The sequence below is a fragment of the Nerophis lumbriciformis genome, linkage group LG11 (assembly GCF_033978685.3).
Source record: "Nerophis lumbriciformis linkage group LG11, RoL_Nlum_v2.1, whole genome shotgun sequence".
NCBI classification, from domain to species: domain Eukaryota; kingdom Metazoa; phylum Chordata; class Actinopteri; order Syngnathiformes; family Syngnathidae; genus Nerophis; species Nerophis lumbriciformis.
The window spans coordinates 53,315,828-53,341,930 of NC_084558.2; the positions used below are offsets into that span (position 1 = coordinate 53,315,828).

Sequence of the window (26,103 nt, forward strand, 5' to 3'; positions counted from 1 at the left end):
TTGAGAATGTGAAAACAAAGGAAGTTGACCGGGAGGAAGTCGCTAAAACTTATTGTCATACTTGCAAATGAGACGTAGCAGTTTGATAACTGGTTAGGGTTAGGGTTAGGGTTGGTGTTGGGGTTGGGGTTGGGGTTGGGGTTAGGGTTAGGTTGCGTACTTTCTAGAAGTGCGCACTTTGAGAATGTGAAAACAAAGGACGTTAACCCGAAGGAAGTCGCTAAAACTTATTGTCATACTTGCAAATGAGACATAGCAGTTTGATAACTGGTTAGGGTTAGGGTTAGGGTTGGGGTTGGGGTTTGGGTTACGGTTAGGTTGCGCACTTTCTAGAAGTGCGCACTTTGAGAATGTGAAAACAAAGGACGTTAACCCGGAGGAAGTCGCTAAAACTTATTGTCATACTTGCAAATGAGACATAGCAGTTTGATAACTGGTTAGGGTTAGGGTTGGGGTTGGGGTTGGGGTTTGGGTTAGGTTGACGCACTTTCTAGACGTGCGCACTTTGAGAATGTGAAAACAAAGGAAGTTGACCGGGACGAAGTCTCCAAAACTTATTGTCATACTTGCAAATGAGACATAGCAGTTTGATAACTGGGGTTGGGGTTGGGGTTGGGGTTTGGGTTAGGGTGCACGCTTTCTCGAAGTGCGCACTTTGAGAATGTGAAAACAAAGGAAGTTGACCGGGAGGAAGTCGCTAAAACTTATTGTCATACTTGCAAATGAGACAGAGCAGTTTGATAACTGGTTAGGGTTAGGGTTAGGGTTGGGGTTTGGGTTACGGTTAGGTTGCGCACTTTCTTGAAGTGCGCACTTTGAGAATGTGAAAACAAAGGACGTTAACCCGGAGGAAGTCGCTAAAACTTATTGTCATACTTGCAAATGAGACATAGCAGTTTGATAACTGGTTAGGGTTAGGGTTGGTGTTGGGGTTGGGGTTGGGGTTAGGGTTAGGTTGCGCACTTTCTAGAAGTGTGCACTTTGAGAATGTGAAAACAAAGGAAGTTGACCGGGAGGAAGTCGCTAAAACTTATTGTCATACTTGCAAATCAGACACAGCAGTTTGATAACTGGTTAGGGTTAGGGTTAGGGCTAGGGTCTCACATGTCAATTAACACGACTGTAAGGTGTATGGCTTCGGAAATAGAGAAAAAAGTGTAAAATTAGATGAAAAAGTTAGCATGCTTAAGTTAGCTAGCTAGCATGCTATCGTTTGCATGCTAAAAGTTAACAAGTGTCACATACCAAGTTATATGACTCTGGGGTAAACGGGTGCAAAACTAGCTCAAAAAGTTAGCACGCTAATGTTAGCATACTAGCAAGCTAACGTGAGCATGATAATAATTAGCTTGTGTCACATACCAAGTTATATGACTAAGGTGTATTGCTAGGGCATTAGAGGGGGGAAAAAAGTAAATTTAGCAAAAAAAAGTTAGCACTTTAATTTTAGCATGCTAACGCTTGCATGCTAACAATTTACAAGTGTCATATACCAAGTGATATGACTCTGGGGTAAACGGTTGCAAAACTAGCTGAAAAAGTTAGCATGCTAATTTTAGCATGCTAGCAAGCTAACGTGAGCATGATAATAGTTAGCTTGTGTCACATACCAAGTTATATGACTAAGTTGTATTGGTGGGGAATTAGAGAAAAAAAAATTTAGCAAAAAAAAAGTTTGCACTTTAATTTTAGCATGCTAATACTTGCATGCTAACAGTTTGCAAGTGTCACGTACCAAGTTATGTCTCTGGGGTAAACAGTTGCAAAACTAGCTGGAAAAGTTAGCATGCTAGCAAGCTAATGGTAGCATGATAATAGTTAGCTTGTGTCACATACCAAGTTATATGACTCTAAGGTGTATTGCTGGGGAATTAGAGGGGAAAAAAAGTTTAGCCAAAAAAAGTTAGCACTTTAATTTTAGCATGCTAACGCTTGCATGCTAACAATTTACAAGTGTCTCGTACCAAGTTATATGACTCTGGGGTAAACGGTTGCAAAACTAGCTGAAAAAGTTAGCACATTAATTTTAGCATGCTAGCAAGCTAACGTGAGCATGATAATAGTTAGCTTGTGTCACATACCAAGTTATATGACTCTAAGGTGTATTGCTGGGGAATTAGAGGGGAAAAAAAGTAAATTTAGCAAAAAAAAAAGTTAGCACTTTAATTTTAGCATGCTAACACTTGCATGCTAACAATTTACAAGTGTCTCGTACCAAGTTATATGACTCTGGGGTAAACGGTTGCAAAACTAGCTGAAAAAGTTAGCATGCTAGCAAGCTAATGGTAGCATGATAATAGTTAGCTTGTGTCACATACCAAGTTATATGACTCTAAGGTGTATTGCTGGGGAATTAGAGGGGGAAAAAAGTTTAGCCAAAAAAAGTTAGCACTTTAATTTTAGCATGCTAACGCTTGCATGCTAACAGTTTGCAAGTGTCTCGTACCAAGTTATGTCTCTAGAGTAAACGGTTGTAAAACTAGCTGAAAAAGTTAGCATGCTAATTTTAGCAAGCTAGCAAGCTAACGTGAGCATGATAATAGTTAGCTTGTGTCACATACCAAGTTATATGACTCTAAGGTGTATTGCTGGGGAATTAGAGGGAATAAAAAGTAAATTTAGCAAAAAAAAAGTTAGCACTTTAATTTTAGCATACTAATGCTTGCATGCTAGCAGTTTACAAGTGTCATATACCAAGTTATATGACTCTGGGGTAAACGGTTGCAAAACTAGCTGAAAAAGTTAGCATGCTAGCAAGCTAACGGTAGCATGATAATAGTTAGCTTGTGTCACATACCAAGTTATATGACTCTAAGGTGTATTGCTGGGAATTAAAGAGAAAAAAAAGTAAATTTAGCAAAAAAAGTTAGCACTTTAAATTTAGCATGCTAGCGCTTGCATGCTAACAGTTTACAAGTGTCGCGTACCAAGTTATATGACTCTGGGGTAAACGGTTGCAAAACTAGCTGAAAAAGTTAGCACATTAATTTTAGCATGCTAGCAAGCTAACGTGAGCATGATAATAGTTAGCTTGTGTCACATACCAAGTTATATGACTCTAAGGTGTATTGCTGGGGAATTAAAGAGAAAAAAAAGTAAATTTAGCAAAAAAAGTTAGCACTTTAAATTTAGCATGCTAGCGCTTGCATGCTAACAGTTTACAAGTGTTGCGTACCAAGTTATCTGACTCTGGGGTAAACGGTTGCAAAACTAGCTGAAAAAGTTAGCACATTAATGTTAGCATGCTAGCAAGCTAACGGTAGCATGATGATAGTTAGCCTGTGTCACATACCAAGTTATATGACTCTAAGGTGTATTGCTGGGGAATTAGAGGGAAACAAAAGTAAATTTAGCACAAAAAAAAGTTAGCACTTTAATTTTAGCATGCTAACACTTGCATGCTAACAATTTAAAAGTGTCACGTACCAAGTTATATGACTCTGGGGTAAACGGTTGCAAAACTAGCTGAAAAAGTTAGCATGCTAGCAAGCTAACGGTAGCATGATAATAGTTAGCATGTGTCACATACCAAGTTATATGACTCTAAGGTGTATTGCTGGGGAATTAGAGAGAAAAAAAAGTAAATTTAGCAAAAAAAGTTAGAACTTTAAATTTAGCATGCTAGCGCTTGCATGCTAACAGTTTACAAGTGTTGCGTACCAAGTTATTTGACTCTGGGGTAAACGGTTGCAAAACTAGCTGAAAAAGTTAGCACATTAATTTTAGCATGCTAGCAAGCTAACGGTAGCATGATAATAGTTAGCTTGTGTCACATACCAAGTTATATGACTCTAAGGTGTATTGCTGGGGAATTAGAGGGGGGAAAAAAGTAAATTTAGCACAAAAAAAAAGTTAGCACTTTAATTTTAGCATGCTAACACTTGCATGCTAACAATTTAAAAGTGTCACGTACCAAGTTATATGACTCTGGGGTAAATGATTGCAAAACTAGCTCAAAAAGTTAGCATGCTAGCAAGCTAACGGTAGCATGATAATAGTTAGCATGTGTCACATACCAAGTTATATGACTCTAAGGTGTATTGCTGGGGAATTAGAGAGAAAAAAAAGTAAATTTAGCAAAAAAAGTTAGCACTTTAAATTTAGCATGCTAGCGCTTGCATGCTAACAGTTTACAAGTGTTGCGTACCAAGTTATTTGACTCTGGGGTAAACGGTTGCAAAACTAGCTGAAAAAGTTAGCACATTAATTTTAGCATGCTAGCAAGCTAACGGTAGCATGATAATAGTTAGCTTGTGTCACATACCAAGTTATATGACTCTAAGGTGTATTGCTGGGGAATTAGAGGGAAACAAAAGTAAATTTAGCACAAAAAAAAGTTAGCACTTTAATTTTAGCATGCTAACACTTGCATGCTAACAATTTAAAAGTGTCACGTACCAAGTTATATGACTCTGGGGTAAACGGTTGCAAAACTAGCTGAAAAAGTTAGCATGCTAGCAAGCTAACGGTAGCATGATAATAGTTAGCATGTGTCACATACCAAGTTATATGACTCTAAGGTGTATTGCTGGGGAATTACAGAGAAAAAAAAGTAAATTTAGCAAAAAAAGTTAGCACTTTAAATTTAGCATGCTAGCGCTTGCATGCTAACAGTTTACAAGTGTTGCGTACCAAGTTATTTGACTCTGGGGTAAACGGTTGCAAAACTAGCTGAAAAAGTTAGCACATTAATTTTAGCATGCTAGCAAGCTAACGGTAGCATGATAATAGTTAGCTTGTGTCACATACCAAGTTATATGACTCTAAGGTGTATTGCTGGGGAATTAGAGGGAAACAAAAGTAAATTTAGCACAAAAAAAAGTTAGCACTTTAATTTTAGCATGCTAACACTTGCATGCTAACAATTTAAAAGTGTCACGTACCAAGTTATATGACTCTGGGGTAAACGGTTGCAAAACTAGCTGAAAAAGTTAGCATGCTAGCAAGCTAACGGTAGCATGATAATAGTTAGCATGTGTCACATACCAAGTTATATGACTCTAAGGTGTATTGCTGGGGAATTAGAGAGAAAAAAAAGTAAATTTAGCAAAAAAAGTTAGCACTTTAAATTTAGCATGCTAGCGCTTGCATGCTAACAGTTTACAAGTGTTGCGTACCAAGTTATTTGACTCTGGGGTAAACGGTTGCAAAACTAGCTGAAAAAGTTAGCACATTAATTTTAGCATGCTAGCAAGCTAACGGTAGCATGATAATAGTTAGCTTGTGTCACATACCAAGTTATATGACTCTAAGGTGTATTGCTGGGGAATTAGAGGGAATAAAAAGTAAATTTAGCAAAAAAAAAAGTTAGCACTTTAATTTTAGCATGCTAACACTTGCATGCTAACAATTTAAAAGTGTCACGTACCAAGTTATATGACTCTGGGGTAAACGGTTGCAAAACTAGCTGAAAAAGTTAGCATGCTAGCAAGCTAACGGTAGCATGATAATAGTTAGCTTGTGTCACATACCAAGTTATATGACTCTAAGGTGTATTGCTGGGGAATTAGAGAAAAGAAAGTAAATTTAGCAAAAAAAAAGTTAGCACTTTAAATTTAGCATGCTAGCGCTTGCATGCTAGCAGTTTGCAAGTGTCACGTACCAAGTTATATGACTCTGGGGTAAACGGTTGCAAAACTAGCTGAAAAAGTTAGCACATTAATTTTAGCATGCTAGCATTAGCATGCTATCATTTGCATGCTAAAATTTAACAAATGTCACATACCAAGTTATATGACTCTGAGGTAAACGGTTGCAAAACTAGCTCAAAAAGTTAGCACGCTAATGTTAGCATGCTAGCAAGCTAACATGAGCATGATAATAGTTAGCTTGTGTCACATACCAAGTTATATGACTCTAAGGTGTATTGCTGGGGAATTACAGAGAAAAAAAAGTAAATTTAGCAAAAAAAGTTAGCACTTTAAATTTAGCATGTTAGCGCTTGCATGCTAACAGTTTGCAAGTGTCACGTACCAAGTTATATGACTCTGGGGTAAACGGTTGCAAAACTAGCTGAAAAAGTTAGCACACTAGTGTTGGCATGCTAGCAAGCTAACGTGAGCATGATAATAATTAGCTAGTGTCACATACCAAGTTATATGACTCTAAGGTGTATTGCTGGGGAATTAGAGGGGGAAAAAAAGGAACATTTTAGCAAAAAAAAGTTAGCACTTTAATTTTAGCATGCTAATGCTTGCATGCTAACAATTTACAAGTGTCTCGTACCAAGTTATATGACTCTGGGGTAAACAGTTGCAAAACTAGCTGAAAAAGTTAGCACATTAATTTTAGCATGCTAGCAAGCTAACGGTAGCATGATAATAGTTAGCTTGTGTCACATACCAAGTTATATGACTCTAAGGTGTATTGCTGGGGAATTAGAGAAAAAAAAGTAAATTTAGCAAAAAAAAGTTAGCACTTTAAATTTAGCATGCTAGCGCTTGCATGCTAACAGTTTACAAGTGTCGCGTACCAAGTTATATGACTCTGGGGTAAACGGTTGCAAAACTAGCTGAAAAAGTTAGCACATTCATTTTAGCATGCTAATGGTAGCATGCTATCATTTCTATGCTAAAATGTATCAAGTGTCACATACCAAGTTATATGACTCTGGGGTAAACGGTTGCAAAACTAGGTCAAAAAGTTAGCACTTTAATTTTAGCATGCTAACGCTTGGATGTGGCCCACATTAATTTTAGCATGCTAGCATGCTAATAGTAGCATGCTATCATTTGCATGCTAAAATGTATCAAGTGTCACATACCAAGTTATATGACTCTGGGGTAAACGGTTGCAAAACTAGGTCAAAAAGTTAGCACTTTAATTTTAGCATGCTAACGCTTGGATGTGGCCCACATTAATTTTAGCATGCTAGCATGCTAATAGTAGCATGCTATCATTTGCATGCTAAAATGTATCAAGTGTCACGTACCAAGTTATATGACTCTGGGGTAAACAGTTGCAAAACTAGCTCAAAACGTTAGCATGCTAATTTTAGCATGCTATCAGTTAGCATGTGTCACATACCAAGCTGCAATAATAATATGGGCTGCTTGCATTGCAGCAGGCCCATAATAATGGACCAAAGTATGCTCGGGGACTTTTTAAAAGGACTAGGGCACATGGAGCTTGACCTCACTACCATCCCTTAATAGTCCACAGCAAATGACTTGTTCGGAGCAGAACTCTTCGCCGCTCCCGGTCAGCCTGCCGGGTCATCGGCCGCGGGTGACCTCTTCAACAAGTCCGCTCCGTCGTCCATGGCGGCTTTAGGTAAGCTCCGTCTTTTATTCAAGAGTTTTTGACCGGCGTTTACACAAAATGTGGTCACGTCCAGGAGATCTGCAGTTGGGTCCAGCAGCCAGCACCGGCATCCCTGCAGCCGGCATGTGGGGAGCCTCCACTGTGGCACCGTCCATGTACGGGCCCCCCAGGCCCGCCTACCCGCAGCCGTCCGCCTTCGGCGGTCTCCCCATCCCCCCCGCCGCCTGGGGCCAGCAGATGCCGCCTCAGTTCGGCGCCCCGCCCCACGCCTGGGGTCAGCCTCCTCCTGTCGGCCCGCTCGGGGCTCCGGGTTGGGGTCAGCCGGCCTCCACCAACCCTTTCCAGCCGGGCCCCTTCCACATGATGGGCGAGCAGCCGGGCCCGTCCCGACCGCCCCCGCGGCTGCCGGCGAAGGAGCCGCCCAAGGTTGAGAACAATGCCTTCACCGCCCTGGACCCCCTCGGGGAGAAGGAGAAGAAGACCGGGAAGGACATGTTCAAGGATTTCCAGCTGGCCAAGCCCCCCGCCATCCCTGCCAGGAAAGGCGAGCAGGTGACCCCCGCCGCTCCCGACGGCAAAGAATCGGGGGCTTTCGACCAGTACTTCTCCAATAAAGTCGGCATGGCCCAAGACGCCGCCGACCACGACGACTTTGACATCAATCAAATACCAGTGACTAACGGTAAGGCACCAGCAGGGGGCGCACACCTTTCCTCAGGTAGAGATGTGGCGTTCGCGAACAAATCGAGTCTTTTGAACAGCTCTTTTAGGTGAACGATGAGAACCGATTCCCAGTTAAGAGTCGTTTGTTTGGGAGCCGTTTTTATGCACGTGCTAATTCACCCATCCCACCCTGCACCACCCGACCGGCAACTGTATGGAGTGAAATTACTGTTAAAAACTGTTCTTCCATTAAACAAACCATTTCCAAGTATATAAAAACAATTCTTAAATAAAAAAATAAAAATAAAAAAAAGGATTTGAAAATATACAGACATGTTTCTTCAAGTTATAACTGTTAAACAAGCTCAACCTGTAAGTTTAGTTTTTCTTTATTTTTTTGCGGACGGCACCATGCGCAAAAAAACCCATCTGTGGTCGTAGGGTGCAAATTATGGGTGAAATATTACTGCCAAAAGTTTTAACTTGAAGATTATTTCTTTCCTTGCAAAACATTTTTTTAAATTGAATTTCTTTTTATAATTCCAAATAGTTTTTTTTTACTTTCAGAAAACTTTTTTATTTTTGTTTTACTGTGAATCATTTCTTAGTTGAAGAAAATTGGTTTTATATTTGCAATTTTTTTATTTTTTTATTACTTAAACTTTTTTACTTTTTACTTTTTACAGTCAGATTCAAAGGAAATTTAGCAGCATTTGGGTTAAACTTTTTTTTTATTAAAAAAATATATTTTATATATGTATGTGTGTATATGTATATATGTACGTGTGTGTGTGTATATATATGCATATTTTTATGTATGTATATATGTGTATGTATACACAGTGTGTGTATATATATATATATATATAAATATATGTGTATATATATATATATATATATATATGTATATATATGCGTGTATATATATATATATATGTGTGTATATATATATATGTGTGTGTGTATATATATATATATATATATATATATGTATATATATGCATATATATATATGTATATATATGCATATATATATATATATGTATATATATGCATATATATGTATATATATGCATATATATATATATGTATATATATATATGCATATATATATATGCATATATATATATATATGTATATATATATATGCATATATGTATATGTATATATATATATGCATATATATATGTATATATATATATGCATATATATATATATATGCATATGTATATATATATGCATATATATATATGTATATATATGCATATATATATATATATGCATATATGTATATATATATGCATATATATATGTATATATATATATATATATATATATATGCATATGTATATATATATGTACCGTATTTTCCGCACTATAAGGCGCACCTAAAAACCACAATTTTTCTCAAAAGCTGACAGTGCGCCTTATAACCCGGTGCGCTTTATTACGATTCATTTTCATAAAGTTTCGGTCTCGCAACTTCGGTAAACAGCCGCCATCTTTTTTCCCGGTAGAACAGGAAGCGCTTCTTCTTCTACGCAAGCAACCGCCAAGGAAAGCACCCGCCCCCATAGAACAGGAAGCGCTTCACCCGCCCCCATAGAACAGGAAGCGCTTCACCCGCCCCCGGAAGAAGAAGAAAAAACGCGCGGATATCACCGTACGTTTCATTTCCTGTTTACATCTGTAAAGACCACAAAATGGCTCCTGCTAAACGATCCGGTTCATAAAAAGACGCAATCTCTCCATCCGCACACGGATTACTACCGTATTTCACAGCAACTGAACCGCACTGTGGAACGGGAGCACGTACGGTGAATATTCGCTCCACAGGGAATGAGAAGTCATCCTTCACTGTGGTTCTAGCTTGCCATGCTAACTTCCACCCATGGTGATATTCAAAAGGAAGACCTTGCCAAAAGAGACCTTTCCAGCCGGCGTCATCATAAAAGCTAACTCGAAGGGATGGATGGATGAAGAAAAGATGAGCGAGTGGTTAAGGGAAGTTTACGCGAAGAGGCCGGGTGGCTTTTTTCACACAGCTCCGAAGGCGAACACACCTTCACTAAGACGGGCAGACAGCCTCGGACGACATACGCCAACATCTGCCAGTGGATCATAAATGCTTGGGCAGATATTTCGGTCACAACTGTGGTCCGAGCTTTCCGGAAGGCAGGATTCACAGAACAACAGCGACACTGACTCCCGATGACTTCTACGAGACGGAACCGGCCATTTTGGATCCCACGCTTGCGCAATTTTTCAATTCGGACACCGAAGACGAAGAATTCGAAGGATTTACGAATGAAGAATAACTTCAGAAGGTGAGCGCTATGTTTATTTTGTGTGTTGTGACATTAACGTTCGAGCAACATTATGTTACTATTGCTCTACACCATTTTGAATTTTACTATGTTTGTGATTGCACATTTGCGTACATTTTGGGACAGAGTTGTTAGAACGCTGGTTTTTAATATATTATTAAAGTTTGACTGAACTATCTGACTGTTTTTTTGACATTCACTTTAGCGCAGCGTTTTTTTGACATTCACTTTAGCGCAGCGTAGGCGCGGCTTTTAGTCCGGGGCGGCTTATTGGTGGACAAAATTATGAAATATGTAATTCATAGAAGGTGCGGCTAATAATCCGGTGCGCCTTATAGTGCGGAAAATACGGTATGTGTATGTATATATATATGCATATATATATATATATATATATATATGCATATATGTATATATATATGCATATATATGTATATATATATATATATATATATATATATATATATATATATATATATATATATATATATATATATATATATATATATATGCATATGTATGTATGTATATATATATATATATATATATATATATATATGCATATATATATGTATATATATATATGCATGTATATATATATATGTATATATATATATATATATATGTATATATATATATATATATATATATATATATGCATATATATATATATGCATATATATATATATATATATATATATATATACACACACACACACACACCGGTATATATATGCATATATATATATGCATATATATATATATATAAATGTGTGTGTGTGTGTGTAAGTATGTATACACGTGTATATGTTTGGGTGTATGTATATATGTATGTATACTATATATATGTATATAATATATAGTTGTGTGTTTGTGTCTCTCATGTGTTTATAAATGTGTATTAGTGTTGTAACAGTACCAATATTTTGGTACCGGTACTCAAATTATTTAGATACTTTTCGGTACTTTTTTAAATAAGGGGGAGCACAAAAAAATTTCATTTTTGTCTTTATTTGAACCAAAAATGTTAGTGGACATGAAACATATGTTTATTATTGTCATTTAGCCCTTAAATAAAATAGACAACTTGTCTTTTAGTAGTAAGTAAACAAACAAAGACTCCTAATTAGTCTATGCAGTAACATATTGTGTCATTTATACACCTATTATTTTGTACACATTATGAGGGACAAACTGTAAAAATTGATCATTAATCCACTTGTTCATTTACTGTTAATATCTGCTTATTTTCTGTTTGAACATGTTCTATCTACACTTCTGTTAAAATGTAATAATCACTTATTCTTCTCTTCTTTGATACTTGACATTAGTTTTGGATGATACCACACATTTAGGTATGGATCCGATACCAAGTAGTTACAGGATCGTACATTGGTCATATTCAAAGTCCTCATGTGTCCAGGGACATATTTCCTAACTTTGTAAACATGGTATGATTTTTTTTTTTTTTTTTAAAAAAGGAAAAAATATCGATGTAATCATAGTAGTATCGACTAGATACACTATTGTACTTGGCATCATTACAGTGGATGTCGGGTGTAGATCCACCCATGGCGTTTGTTTACATTGTGACGCCGGTGAGCTATTGTATCCTCCTACGGTGTGTAGTGAAGCATGTTTAGCTATTCCTCGTCCTCCAGTGATAATGATGCTTGTAAGAAACTTAATTTATTTGTCGCCAAGGAGGTCCGGATTAGTGATTAGCTAGCTAGCCATGTCTTAAAGCATCTCTTCCTGAGGGTGTTTCTGTGTTATAACTTCACCTTTATTGTTAGTTTTTTTCGCCAAAATGCGTCCATTCTCCCTTTTCTGTCTACACACTGTGTCTGCTTGTAAGTACTCTGTGTGTAGTACCGGTATACCATACAAACCTAATGTGTGTATATTTTTTCTATATATAAATGTCTGTTTCTTTCATTTATTTATATTTGAATTCACTTTTCGGGTTCATTATTCTAAAGGGTAGTAGTTCAAGCGTACACACACACCAGGTATGATAGTATAATGTACGTAGTATTTTTTTATTGTTTTACTTTTTATATCCATTAATTTTATTCCCACTACCGTATTTTCCGCACTATAAGGCGCACCTAAAAACCACAAATTTTCTCAAAAGCTAACAGTGCGCCTTATAACCCGGTGCGCTTTATTACGATTCATTTTCATAAAGTTTCGATCTCGCAACTTCGGTAAACAGCCGCCATCTTTTTTCCCGGTAGAACAGGAAGCGCTTCTTCTTCTACGCAAGCAACCGCCAAGGTAAGCACCCGCCCCCATAGAACAGGAAGCGCTTCTTCTTCTACTGTAAGCAACCACCCGCCCCCGGAAGAAAAAGAAGCGCGCGGATATTTCGTTTCATTTCCTTTGTGTGTCTACATCTGTAAAGACCAGACTACAAAATGGCTCCTACTAAGCGACACGCGTATAACGCAGAATTTAAACTTAAGGCAATAAGTCATGCCGAAGAACACGGAAATAGAGCAGCAGCAAGAGAATATAACATAAATGAATCAATGGTGCGTAGGTGGAGGAAGCAAGAAGATGACCTGCGCCAGGTAAAGAAGACAAAACAGAGTTTCCGAGGGAACAAAGCACGATGGCAACAGTTGGAGGACAAACTGGAACAGTGGGTTGTTGAGCAGAGAGCAGCAAGCAGAAGTGTCAGCACCATCACTATTCCAATGAAGGCAACAACGCTAGCAAGCGAACTTCACCTGGATGATTTTAAAGGTGGTGCTTCTTGGTGTTTCCGGTTCATGAAAAGACGCAATCTCTCCATCCGCACACGGACCACTATTTCACAGCAACTGCCTAACGACTTTAAAGAAAAGCTGGCTACTTTCCGTGCATATTGTAAAAACAAGATAGCTGAAAAAAAGATCCGGCCAGAGAACATTATCAACATGGACGAGGTTCCACTGACTTTTGATATTCCTGTGAACCGCACTGTTGATACAACGGGAGCACGTACGGTGAATATTCGCACCACAGGGAATGAGAAGTCGTCCTTCACTGTGGTTCTAGCTTGCCATGCTAATGGCCAGAAACTTCCACCCATGGTGATATTCAAAAGGAAGACCTTGCCAAAAGAGACCTTTCCAGCCGGCGTCATCATAAAAGCTAACTCGAAGGGATGGATGGATGAAGAAAAGATGAGCGAGTGGTTAAGGGAAGTTTACGCGAAGAGGCCGGGTGGCTTTTTTCACGCAGCTCCGTCCATGTTGATATACGACTCCATGCGCGCCCACATCACAGATGGTGTCAAAAAACAAGTGAAGCACACAAATACAACACTCGCCGTCATTCCGGGTGGATTAACCAAAGAACTCCAACCGCTGGATATTGGTGTCAACAGGGCATTCAAATCACGACTGCGAACGGCGTGGGAACAATGGATGACCGAAGGCGAACACACCTTCACTAAGACAGGCAGACAGCGCCGGACGACATACGCCAACATTTGCCAGTGGATCGTAAATGCCTGGGCAGATATTTCGGTCACAACTGTGGTCCGAGCTTTCCGGAAGGCAGGATTCACAGAACTACTGGACAACAACAGCGACACTGACTCCGATGACTTCGAAGAGACGGAGCCGGCCATTTTGGAACCCACGCTTGCGCAACTTTTCAATTCGGACACCGAAGACGAAGAATTCGAAGGATTTACGAATGAAGAATAACTTCAGAAAGTGAGCGCTATGTTTATTTTGTGTGTTGTGACATTAACGTTCGAGCAACATTATGTTGCTATTGCTCTACACCATTTTGAATTTTACTATGTTTGTGATTGCACATTTGCGTACATTTTGGGACAGAGTTGTTAGAACGCTGGTTTTCAATATATTATTAAAGTTTGACTGACCTATCTGACTGTTTTTTTGACATTCACTTTAGCGCAGCGTAGGCGCGGCTTATAGTCCGGGGCGGCTTATTGGTGGACAAAATTATGAAATATGTAATTCATAGAAGGTGCGGCTAATAATCCGGTGCGCCTTATAGTGCGGAAAATACGGTAATTATTTGTTGTTGTTTATTCTATATAGTTAAATTACTACACATTTTAACATAGAAAATTCAAACTAGTGATGTCACTGCCAAAACATGGAAATATGGCACCGCCTTATAAAATGTTGAGAATGGAAAGACAAAAAAAATGAAATTATAGCCAGTATTTCAGAATATTTCCCACCATTAGTGTAATATTTGTGTAATTTAAATTATTTAGATATATATATATATATACAGGTAAAAGCCAGTAAATTAGAATATTTTGAAAAACTTGATTTATTTCAGTAATTGCATTCAAAAGGTGTAACTTGTACATTATATTTATTCATTGCACACAGACTGATGCATTCAAATGTTTATTTCATTTAATTTTGATGATTTGAAGTGGCAACAAATGAAAATCCAAAATTCCGTGTGTCACAAAATTAGAATATTGTGTAAGGGTTCAATTTTGAAGACACCTGGTGCCACAAACTAATCAGCTGATCACCTCAAAACACCTGCAAAGGGCTTTAAATGGTCTCTCAGTCCAGTTCTGAAGCCTACACAAACGTGGGGAAGACTTCAGATTTGACAGCTGTCCAAAAGGCAACCGTCGACACATTGCACAAGGAGGGAAAGACACAAAAGGTTATTGCTGAAGAGGCTGGCTGTTCTCAGAGCTCTGTGTCCAAACACATTAATGGAGAGGCAAAGGGAAGGAAAAACTGTGGTCAGAAAAAGTGTACAAGCGATAGGGATCACCGCGCCCTGGTCAAGATTGTGAAAAAAAAAAAACCATTCAAAAATGTGGGGGAGATTCAGAAGGAGTGGACAGCTGCTGGAGTCAGTGCTTCAAGATCCACCACCAAGAGACGCTTGAAAGACATGGGTTTCAACTGCCGCATACCTCGTGTCAAGCCACTGTTGACCAAGAAACAGCGCGAAAAGCGTCTCACCTGGGCTAAGGAAAAAAAGAGCTGGACTGCTGCTGAGTGGTCCAAAGTCATGTTTTCTGACGAAAGCAAATTTTGCATTTCCTTTGGAAATCGAGGTCCCAGAGTCTGGAGGAAGACAGGAGAGGCACAGGATCCATGTTGCCTGAAGTCTAGTGTAAAGTTTCCACCATCAGTGATGGTTTGGGGTGCCATGTCATCTGCTGGTGTCGGTCCACTCTGTTTCCTGAGATCCAGGGTCAACGCAGCCGTCTACCAGCAAGTTTTAGAGCACTTCATGCTTCCTGCTGCTGACCTGCTCTATGGAGATGGAGATTTCAAGTTCCAACAGGACTTGGCGCCTGCACACAGCGCAAAATCTACCCGTGCCTGGTTTACGGACCATGGTATTTCTGTTCTAAATTGGCCCGCCAACTCCCCTGACCTTAGCCCCATAGAAAATCTGTGGGGTATTGTGAAAAGGAAGATGCAGAATGCCAGACCCAAAAACGCAGAAGAGTTGAAGGCCACTATCAGAGCAACCTGGGCTCTCATAACACCTGAGCAGTGCCAGAAACTCATCGACTCCATGCCACGCCGCATTAACGCAGTAATTGAGGCAAAAGGAGCTCCAACCAAGTATTGAGTATTGTACACGCTCATATTTTTCATTTTCATACTTTTCAGTTGGCCAACATTTCTAAAAATCCCTTTTTTGTATTAGCCTTAAGTAATATTCTAATTTTGTGACACACGGAATTTTGGATTTTCATTTGTTGCCACTTCAAATCATCAAAATTAAATGAAATTAAAGCTGCAAGCAGCGTTGTTCGGGCCCGCGTATTTGGCAGGTGCTAGTCCTAAGTGTCCCAATACTTTTGTCTACTTGTAGTCTGAAGTGTCCCAAGACTTTTGTCTAGTGTACCTACCTTGTCTGCATTGTGTGGGCACGTTGGTGCTTCCTGCTTTTAAGCAGCCATCTTGAAAAAACAGCATTGCAGCAGCATCAGCGCTGCGGGTCTTTGAAGGGTCATAAAATCAAAACCGGAGCAGTTAATTAAAAAGCGCTTCTGTTGTTGTAATCACAAGGGTTCAATCTCTCTCCTGTGTTAGTTTGAAGGCGAAACGACAAACGCGCTCAGAGGAGTTCGTTTTTGAAGGAAGGAGACCGGTTTTTACAAAAAATTTGTTTTGAAGGGGGAATAGCAAACTTCCTGTTGATTTTTGCTGGGGGTTGTCAATTTATGAAATGTAGGTCTAAGTGAGACCTACATAGAGGTTTTTGTTTCATCTCTCTCCGACCTTCCCAGGGAGAGTTACAGGCAGTTGTGTAAGATTTTTCATCCGAGGAGCAGTTTTTTGTGCGTTTTATAAAAAAATTGCTGTAGAGCACAATTTTTAGATTTGGGGTTAGGTTTTTTCATTAGATCACAGTTTTAGCCAGTCCTGATGTGTGTGTTCAGTTTGGTGAGTTCTGAAGCATGTTAAGGGGGTCAAATTACAGCTCAAAGAGGCAAAAGTGACTGTTTTTAGTACTTTTTTGTCTTGAAGGGGGAATTGCCAACTTCCTGTAGATTTTAGCCCGAGAATGTACCATTATGAAAGTTAGGTCTGAGTCAGACCTACATAGAGGTTTTTGTTTCATGTCTTTCCGACCTTCCTAGTGGGAGTTACAGGCAGTCTAGTTTGTTTTTTTCCTAGGGGGCACTAGAGCGCAATTTTGATTTTTGCGGTTCAGTTTTTTTATTAAAAGACAATTTTCGCAGGTCCTGATGGGTGGGTCAAATATGGTGAGTTTTGAAGCATGTTAAGTGGGTCAAATTAGTGCTCAAAGAGGCGGCGGAAGAATAATAAAGAACAATAGGTCCTTATGTCCCATTGCATAAGGACTCCCTGTGGGAGTCCTTTTGCAATGGGCCATTGCGGGCCCTAATAAAGAATAAAACGAACGAATAACAATAGGTCCTTATGTCCCATTGCATAAGGACTCCCTGTGGGAGTCCTTTTGCAATGGGCCATTGCGGGCCCTAATAAACATTTGAATGCATCAGTCTGTGTGCAATGAATAAATATAATGTACAAGTTACACCTTTTGAATGCAATTACTGAAATAAATCAAGTTTTTCAAAATATTCTAATTTACTGGCTTTTACCTGTATGTATGATAGTAGTGATTGTTTCCTTTATTAAAAAAACAAAAAAACATAACAATGAGCCAGTCTTTTGAACGGCTCTTTGAAAGGATCCGGCTCTCTTCAAAGGTCCCTCAACGTCTTGTCTTTTTTTCTCTTCAGATGCTCCCAAAGTGGCGTCGGATCCCGGCCTGAACGCCGCCGGTCTCCTGGATGGCGCCTTCTCCTCTGGCCCGGCCTTAAACAACTCCGGTCAAGGCCTCAACGTGGACATGTTTGACCAAGCATTCGGAGCCCCCAACTCCTCTCCCTTCGGGGCCCCGCCTGCCACAACGGTACAAAGGGAAAGCCTCAAACTGCTGCCATGTTACGCAACAATGCAATAATCATGATCGTGTTTCTTGACGGCAGACCGCTCCTGTTGCTCAGAACTCGGATGCCTTTGGGGATCCTTTTGGGAATCCCTTCGCTTGACCCTAAAAACAAAACAAAAGTAAGAAGTCACTTTATTCCTTTTTGTGGTGTTTTTTTTTTTTCTCTTTAAGAAATAACTCCTAGTCATGTTTTGCAGCCAAAATGAAGATTCCATGAATTGACATCCTGGGGATTAAAAACAATCCGACAGATGGACTCCGCCCACACCTCTTCGTCTCCTTTGATGTTATTTGTCTGATTTGTAATTGAGCGCGTTGATCTAACAGATGTTATGTCATGATCTGCTGAAGCGTGACAAAAAAAAGATAGAAATGAAAAAAAAAAATGAAGCGATGTATGAGAGAAGTGTCCAAAGAGGTCCACTGCTGATGTTGTCTGTATTGAAGAAATAAAATAATGATAAAGCTGCAGATGCGTGTATGTGTTCATTTAAACGTTCTCCAGCGTATGCAGAAAGTTGGAAAACGAGAAAATTCCCGCCGAAATTTTGATGGGACTGCTATCTGTGCCCCAGACCTCTTGCCGGGGGTCGCGGGAAGCCGGCGTACTTTTAAGATGGTGCCGAGTGTCAGAACCCGAGAGTTTTAGGTGTAACTGTCCAAAAAGAGCTACAGAGTGTTACGTTTGACTAGTCACTGGTCAATCCCAAGTTCTTTCAGATGACATGTATGCAGAGTAAGAAGGACCATCAAGACAGAATAGGAATATTATCAAGTTTTACTAAAGCTTTAGGCATACTTGCCAACCCTCCCGAATTTTCCGGGAGACTCCCGAAATTCAGCGCCTCTCCCGAAAACCTCCCGGGACAAATATTTTCCCAAAAATCTCCCGATTTTCAGCCGGAGCTGGAAGCTACGCCCCCTCCAGCTCCCCTGAGTGAGGACAGCCTTTTCTTTATGACAACAGGGGTGACAAGAACTAAATCATCCAGACTAGAGATAAATTGTATTATGTTTATCTTACCTAAAAATAAATATATTTATTAATTAAAAAAAAAAAATTAAAAAAATGTTTACTATTTTTTGCTAAAAACATCAAAATTAATTGTATTTTTATTTGTATTTTTTCTGACTCCTTGTTACATCCAGCCATAGAATTATACATTAAAATAAACATATTTGAAATCACTCATTTTAAATGATCATTTAAAATGACCATATTTAATTATTAAAATAATTGCTTGTTTATCAACAACTTTAGCATTTTATTCATTACATTTTGAAGCTCTCAGAAGCCAAGTTATGTTATATTCCTTAAGATTTATTTATGCAAGTATCAATTATCTAAATACAGTTTTGTTTGCATATTTTCAGGATATATATATATATATATATATATATATATATATGTATATGTGTATATATATATGTGTATATATATATATATGTGTATATATATATATATGTATGAAATACTTGACTTGGTGAATTCTAGCTGACAATATACTCCTCCCCTCTTAACCACGCCCCCGCCCTCAACCACGCCCCCGTCCCACCCCCCGACCACGCCCCCCACCCCCCCACCTCCCGAAATCGGAGGTCTCAAGGTTGGCAAGTATGCTTTAGGAGACCAGTCCTTCAGTCCGTTAATAGCGGCATCTAGAAGCGGTCTGAAAGCCAAACGAAAGGAATACAGCCTCATTGTTCTAATACTGATAAGGTAAAAAAGGGAGTAGGCTATATTCCCACATTCCAACCCCTTCAAGGTAAAGCACAGAGTTTACCTGCGGACATAAAATACAAGCAAAAAGAGTACACATGGGAAAATATTAGCTGCTTTAAACATGACTATGAATAAAGAAAGAACTCTTAAAAATATATGCATTCTCCACGAGAGCTAGCCTAAAATTTTCATTAAAATGCTAACATTTAGCATGTGTGCTAACGACGGAATGCTAACGGTTAGCACGCCGCACATTTCAAGTAACACGGCTGTAAGGTGTACGGCTGCGGAAATGGAAAAAAAAAAGTGTAAAATTAGATGAAAAAAGTTAGCTTGCTAGCATGCTACCTTTAGCACAGTAACGGTTAACAGCTGTCACGTACCGAGTTATGTGACTCTAGGTTAAATGGTTGCAAAATTAGCTCAAAAAGCTTGCACTTTAATTAGGGTGACCATTTCCATGACACCAAAAAGGAGGACATTATGCGGCATATCAATAAATTACTATGGTGTACATAGGACTCTGGTATACTCTTATTTATAGTACAATTTTGAGTGGTTTAAAGATGATGTTTGTGTGGCTGAATAGGAAAAAATATTAAAGTCAAGTGTTTGTTAACAGTATTTGTATTTATTCAATACATTGTGGTGTTCAAAAAGTGACCACTGAGATGAATCTTTTCAAGTGCAGAGTGCCACAAAGCATAACATGTGTGGACTTAAATGTAGTTAACATATATAATTAAAAAAAAATGCCACAAAATTTTTTTCCACATCAACATCAAGGCTGCTTGCTGCATATCTGGTTGCGTTATGCAGAATATGGGCCAAACAGTTTGCAGGGAGCACATCTTTTTGGCTCAGTTTCAGCTTCTGATACACACTGTTATGTTTGCCACAATTGACACTGGCATTGTCTGCTGCATATGCAGACATGTTTTTCACCTCTAAGCCAGACATCTCAAGTTTTGCCAGCAGCTGGTTTGTTATGGCTTCTGACGTTTCGTTGCTGTCACTATAAAAATCCAACAGGACATGTTGGATGCCTTCATCAAAGTGAAAATACCTTACCACAATGGGAAAACACTTATTTGTTCCTTTATTTGAGGCGTCGGTTGCTACGGAAAAGGGTAGGTTGTTTTCTTTTATGTAGTCGGTATGTTCCTGTACCGAATAGTGAGCGATGACGTTCTCGCACAATTCCTTTGCTTTTGTTCGGCCACAGGCCATCCCTTTAGCTGTGGGATAGTCACTGAAAATCTCCCGGTCCACTTTCATGCCGCAGTATATGACACCTGGTCACCCTAACTTTAATGTTAGCATGCTAACATAAACATGTTAACGGTTAGCATGTTTGTTTTTTTACTGTAAATAAAAAAAACCTGCAATTTTACAGTAAAATTTTGGCACATGTGCTGCGAGTTTTTTTTTGTTTAAAAAAAAAAAATCATTATTAGTATTTATTTCTATTTAACAATGGTTTGAATATTTGATCATATATTTTTTTGCATAATAAGACAATATTTAATTGAACATAATTTGTGATTACATGGAGTATATATATTTTTTTCCTCCCAAAATAGAAAGAAAGAATACATTTAGTCAGAAAAGTTACAGTACTTTATTGATACATATTATTTACAGGCTTTCCAGAGCCAAATAAAATGAAGCGGGGGCCCACATCTGGCCCCCGGGCCTTGAGTTAGACACCTGTGCTCTAAAGTCTGGTGCCACGGACTCGGAAGGGTCTTGGTCATACAACTGTAGAAGGGTTACATATTTTTAAACATTTTTATGTTTTATGCACTTTTTGTCAAAACACAGTTTTTTATGGCCACAACAAAATGTGCAATATTTGCTCCCCATTTTCCCCCAAAATGTAATATACAGTATGGTGTGTGTCCATAATTCATAACATTGATTTTAATTCATTATTATTTGAGTAATGAGATTTAAAAACCATAAATAAAACAAATTTCCACTAAAATGACCCCACTCACAAAAGTGTTAAAAATAAGTCAAACATATTTATTAATTTTTTTTACTTTCAATGCTTAAGTCTTTAGATCAACTTCAGATCTATCCGTCAATTATACGTTATTTTTTCCCCATGTTTTTGTTTTATGCCCATTTTGTCAAAGGTAAACTTTTTTTTGTACGGCAAACACGCAAAATATGCAATATTTTCTCCCAAAAAATATTTCAAAGTGGAATTTTTCTATATGCAGTACTTGAAGCTTTAATTAGGTCTAATTCAAAATATTTATTTCACAGAATGTTTATGTACTGAATTTTTACACTATTTTTTTACACTGAATTTTTATGCACTGAATTTTTATACAATTATTTTTTTACACTGAATTTCTATGCGCTGAATTTGTATACAATTATTTTTTACACTGAATTTGTATGCACTGAATTTTTATACAATTTTTCCCATGAATTCTTATGCACTGAATTTTTATATAATTATTTTTTACAATGAATTTTTATGCACTGAATTTTTATACAATTATTTTTTACACTGAATTTTTATACAATTATTTTTTACACTGAATTTTTATACAATTATTTTTTTACACTGAATTTCTATGCGCTGAATTTGTATACAATTATTTTTTACACTGAATTTGTATGCACTGAATTTTTATACAATTTTTCCCATGAATTCTTATGCACTGAATTTTTATATAATTATTTTTTACAATGAATTTTTATGCACTGAATTTTTATACAATATTTTTTTTACACTGAATTTTTATACAATTATTTTTTACACTGAATTTTTATACAATTATTTTTTTACACTGAATTTCTATGCACTGAATTTGTATACAATTATTTTTTTTACACTGAATTAGTATGCACTGAATTTTTATACAATTTTTCCCATGAATTCTTATGCACTGAATTTTTATATAATTATTTTTTACAATGAATTTTTATGCACTGAATTTTTATACAATTATTTTTTACACTGAATTTTTATACAATTATTTTTTACACTGCATTTTTATACAATTATTTTTTTACACTGAATTTCTATGCGCTGAATTTGTATACAATTATTTTTTACACTGAATTAGTATGCACTGAATTTTTATACAATTTTTCCCATGAATTCTTATGCACTGAATTTTTATATAATTATTTTTTACAATGAATTTTTATGCACTGAATTTTTATACAATTATTTTTTACACTGAATTTTTATACAATTATTTTTTACACTGAATCTTTATACAATTATTTTTTTACCCTGAATTTCTATGCGCTGAATTTGTATACAATTATTTTTTACACTGAATTAGTATGCACTGAATTTTTCTCATGAATTCTTATGCACTGAATTTTTATATAATTATTTTTTACAATGAATTTTTATGCACTGAATTTTTATACAATATTTTTTTTACACTGAATTTTTATACAATTATTTTTTACACTGAATTTTTATACAATTATTTTTTACACTGAATTTCTATGCGCTGAATTTGTATACAATTATTTTTTACACTGAATTAGTATGCACTGAATTTTTATACAATTTTTCCCATGAATTCTTATGCACTGAATTTTTATATAATTATTTTTTACAATGAATTTTTATGCACTGAATTTTTATACAATATTTTTTTACACTGAATTTTTATACAATTATTTTTTACACTGAATTTTTATACAATTATTTTTTTACACTGAATTTCTATGCGCTGAATTTGTATACAATTATTTTTTACACTGAATTAGTATGCACTGAATTTTTATACAATTTTTCTCATGAATTCTTATGCACTGAATTTTTATACAATTATTTTTTTACACTGAATTTCTATGCACTGAATTTGTATACAATTATTTTTTTACACTGAATTAGTATGCACTGAATTTTTATACAATTTTTCCCATGAATTCTTATGCACTGAATTTTTATATAATTATTTTTTACAATGAATTTTTATGCACTGAATTTTTATACAATTATTTTTTACACTGAATTTTTATACAATTATTTTTTACACTGCATTTTTATACAATTATTTTTTTACACTGAATTTCTATGCGCTGAATTTGTATACAATTATTTTTTACACTGAATTAGTATGCACTGAATTTTTATACAATTTTTCCCATGAATTCTTATGCACTGAATTTTTATATAATTATTTTTTACAATGAATTTTTATGCACTGAATTTTTATACAATTATTTTTTACACTGAATTTTTATACAATTATTTTTTACACTGAATCTTTATACAATTATTTTTTTACACTGAATTTCTATGCGCTGAATTTGTATACAATTATTTTTTACACTGAATTAGTATGCACTGAATTTTTCTCATGAATTCTTATGCACTGAATTTTTATATAATTATTTTTTACAATGAATTTTTATGCACTGAATTTTCATACAATATTTTTTTTACACTGAATTTTTATACAATTATTTTTTACACTGAATTTTTATACAATTATTTTTTACACTGAATTTCTATGCGCTGAATTTGTATACAATTATTTTTTACACTGAATTAGTATGCACTGAATTTTTATACAATTTTTCCCATGAATTCTTATGCACTGAATTTTTATATAATTATTTTTTACAATGAATTTTTATGCACTGAATTTTTATACAATGTTTTTTTACACTGAATTTTTATACAATTATTTTTTACACTGAATTTTTATACAATTATTTTTTTACACTGAATTTCTATGCGCTGAATTTGTATACAATTATTTTTTACACTGAATTTGTATGCACTGAATTTTTATACAATTTTTCCCATGAATTCTTATGCACTGAATTTTTATATAATTATTTTTTACAATGAATTTTTATGCACTGAATTTTTATACAATTATTTTTTTACACTGAATTTTTATACAATTATTTTTTTACACTGAATTTTTATACAATTATTTTTTTACACTGAATTTCTATGCGCTGAATTTGTATACAATTATTTTTTACACTGAATTAGTATGCACTGAATTTTATACAATTTTTCCCATGAATTCTTATGCACTGAATTTTTATATAATTATTTTTTACAATGAATTTTTATGCACTGAATTTTTATACAATTATTTTTTTACACTGAATTTTTATACAATTATTTTTTTACACTGAATTTTTATACAATTATTTTTTTACACTGAATTTCTATGCGCTGAATTTGTATACAATTATTTTTTACACTGAATTAGTATGCACTGAATTTTTATACAATTTTTCCCATGAATTCTTATGCACTGAATTTTTATATAATTATTTTTTACAATGAATTTTTATGCACTGAATTTTTATACAATTATTTTTTACACTGAATTTTTATGTAATTATTTTTTACACTGAATTTTTATACAATTATTTTTTTTACACTGAATTTCTATGCGCTGAATTTGTATACAATTATTTTTTTACACTGAATTAGTATGCACTGAATTTTTATACAATTTTTCCCATGAATTCTTATGCACTGAATTTTTATATAATTATTTTTTACAATGAATTTTTATGCACTGAATTTTTATACAATATTTTTTTGCACTGACTTTTTATACAATTATTTTTTACACTGAATTTTTATACAATTATTTTTTTACACTGAATTTATATGCGCTGAATTTGTATACAATTATTTTTTACACTGAATTAGTATGCACTGAATTTTTATACAATTTTTCCCATGAATTCTTATGCACTGAATTTTTATATAATTATTTTTTACAATGAATTTTTATGCACTGAATTTTTATACAATATTTTTTTTTACACTGAATTTTTATACAATTATTTTTTACACTGAATTTTTATACAATTATTTTTTTACACTGAATTTCTATGCGCTGAATTTGTATACAATTATTTTTTACACTGAATTAGTATGCACTGAATTTTTATACAATTTTTCCCATGAATTCTTATGCACTGAATTTTTATATAATTATTTTTTACAATGAATTTTTATGCACTGAATTTTTATACAATATTTTTTTTACACTGAATTTTTATACAATTATTTTTTACACTGAATTTTTATACAATTATTTTTTTTACACTGAATTTCTATGCGCTGAATTTGTATACAATTATTTTTTTACACTGAATTAGTATGCACTGAATTTTTATACAATTTTTCCCATGAATTCTTATGCACTGAATTTTTATATAATTATTTTTTACAATGAATTTTTATGCACTGAATTTTTATACAATATTTTTTTGCACTGACTTTTTATACAATTATTTTTTACACTGAATTTTTATACAATTATTTTTTTACACTGAATTTATATGCGCTGAATTTGTATACAATTATTTTTTACACTGAATTAGTATGCACTGAATTTTTATACAATTTTTCCCATGAATTCTTATGCACTGAATTTTTATATAATTATTTTTTACAATGAATTTTTATGCACTGAATTTTTATACAATATTTTTTTTACACTGAATTTTTATACAATTATTTTTTACACTGAATTTTTATACAATTATTTTTTTACACTGAATTTCTATGCGCTGAATTTGTATACAATTATTTTTTACACTGAATTAGTATGCACTGAATTTTTATACAATTTTTCCCATGAATTCTTATGCACTGAATTTTTATATAATTATTTTTTACAATGAATTTTTATGCACTGAATTTTTATA

General features: G+C 35.4%; 1 protein-coding gene across 4 annotated transcripts in view; it reads left to right on the forward strand.

Annotated features, from left to right (window-relative positions):
* Positions 1-18,173, forward strand: part of dab2 (DAB adaptor protein 2) — a 113,587-nt gene extending 95,414 nt beyond the window's left edge. For all 4 annotated transcript variants that reach the window (XM_061966347.2, XM_061966348.2, XM_061966349.2 and 1 more), the window contains 5 exons: positions 7,155-7,272; positions 7,337-7,945; positions 17,491-17,663; positions 17,740-17,821; positions 17,900-18,173. In XM_061966347.2, the coding sequence (XP_061822331.1) occupies positions 7,155-7,272; positions 7,337-7,945; positions 17,491-17,663; positions 17,740-17,802 (963 nt within the window). In that variant the 3' untranslated portion in view covers positions 17,803-17,821; positions 17,900-18,173. The remainder of the gene's footprint in view (positions 1-7,154; positions 7,273-7,336; positions 7,946-17,490; positions 17,664-17,739; positions 17,822-17,899) is intronic.
* Positions 18,174-26,103: the final 7,930 nt, after the last annotated feature.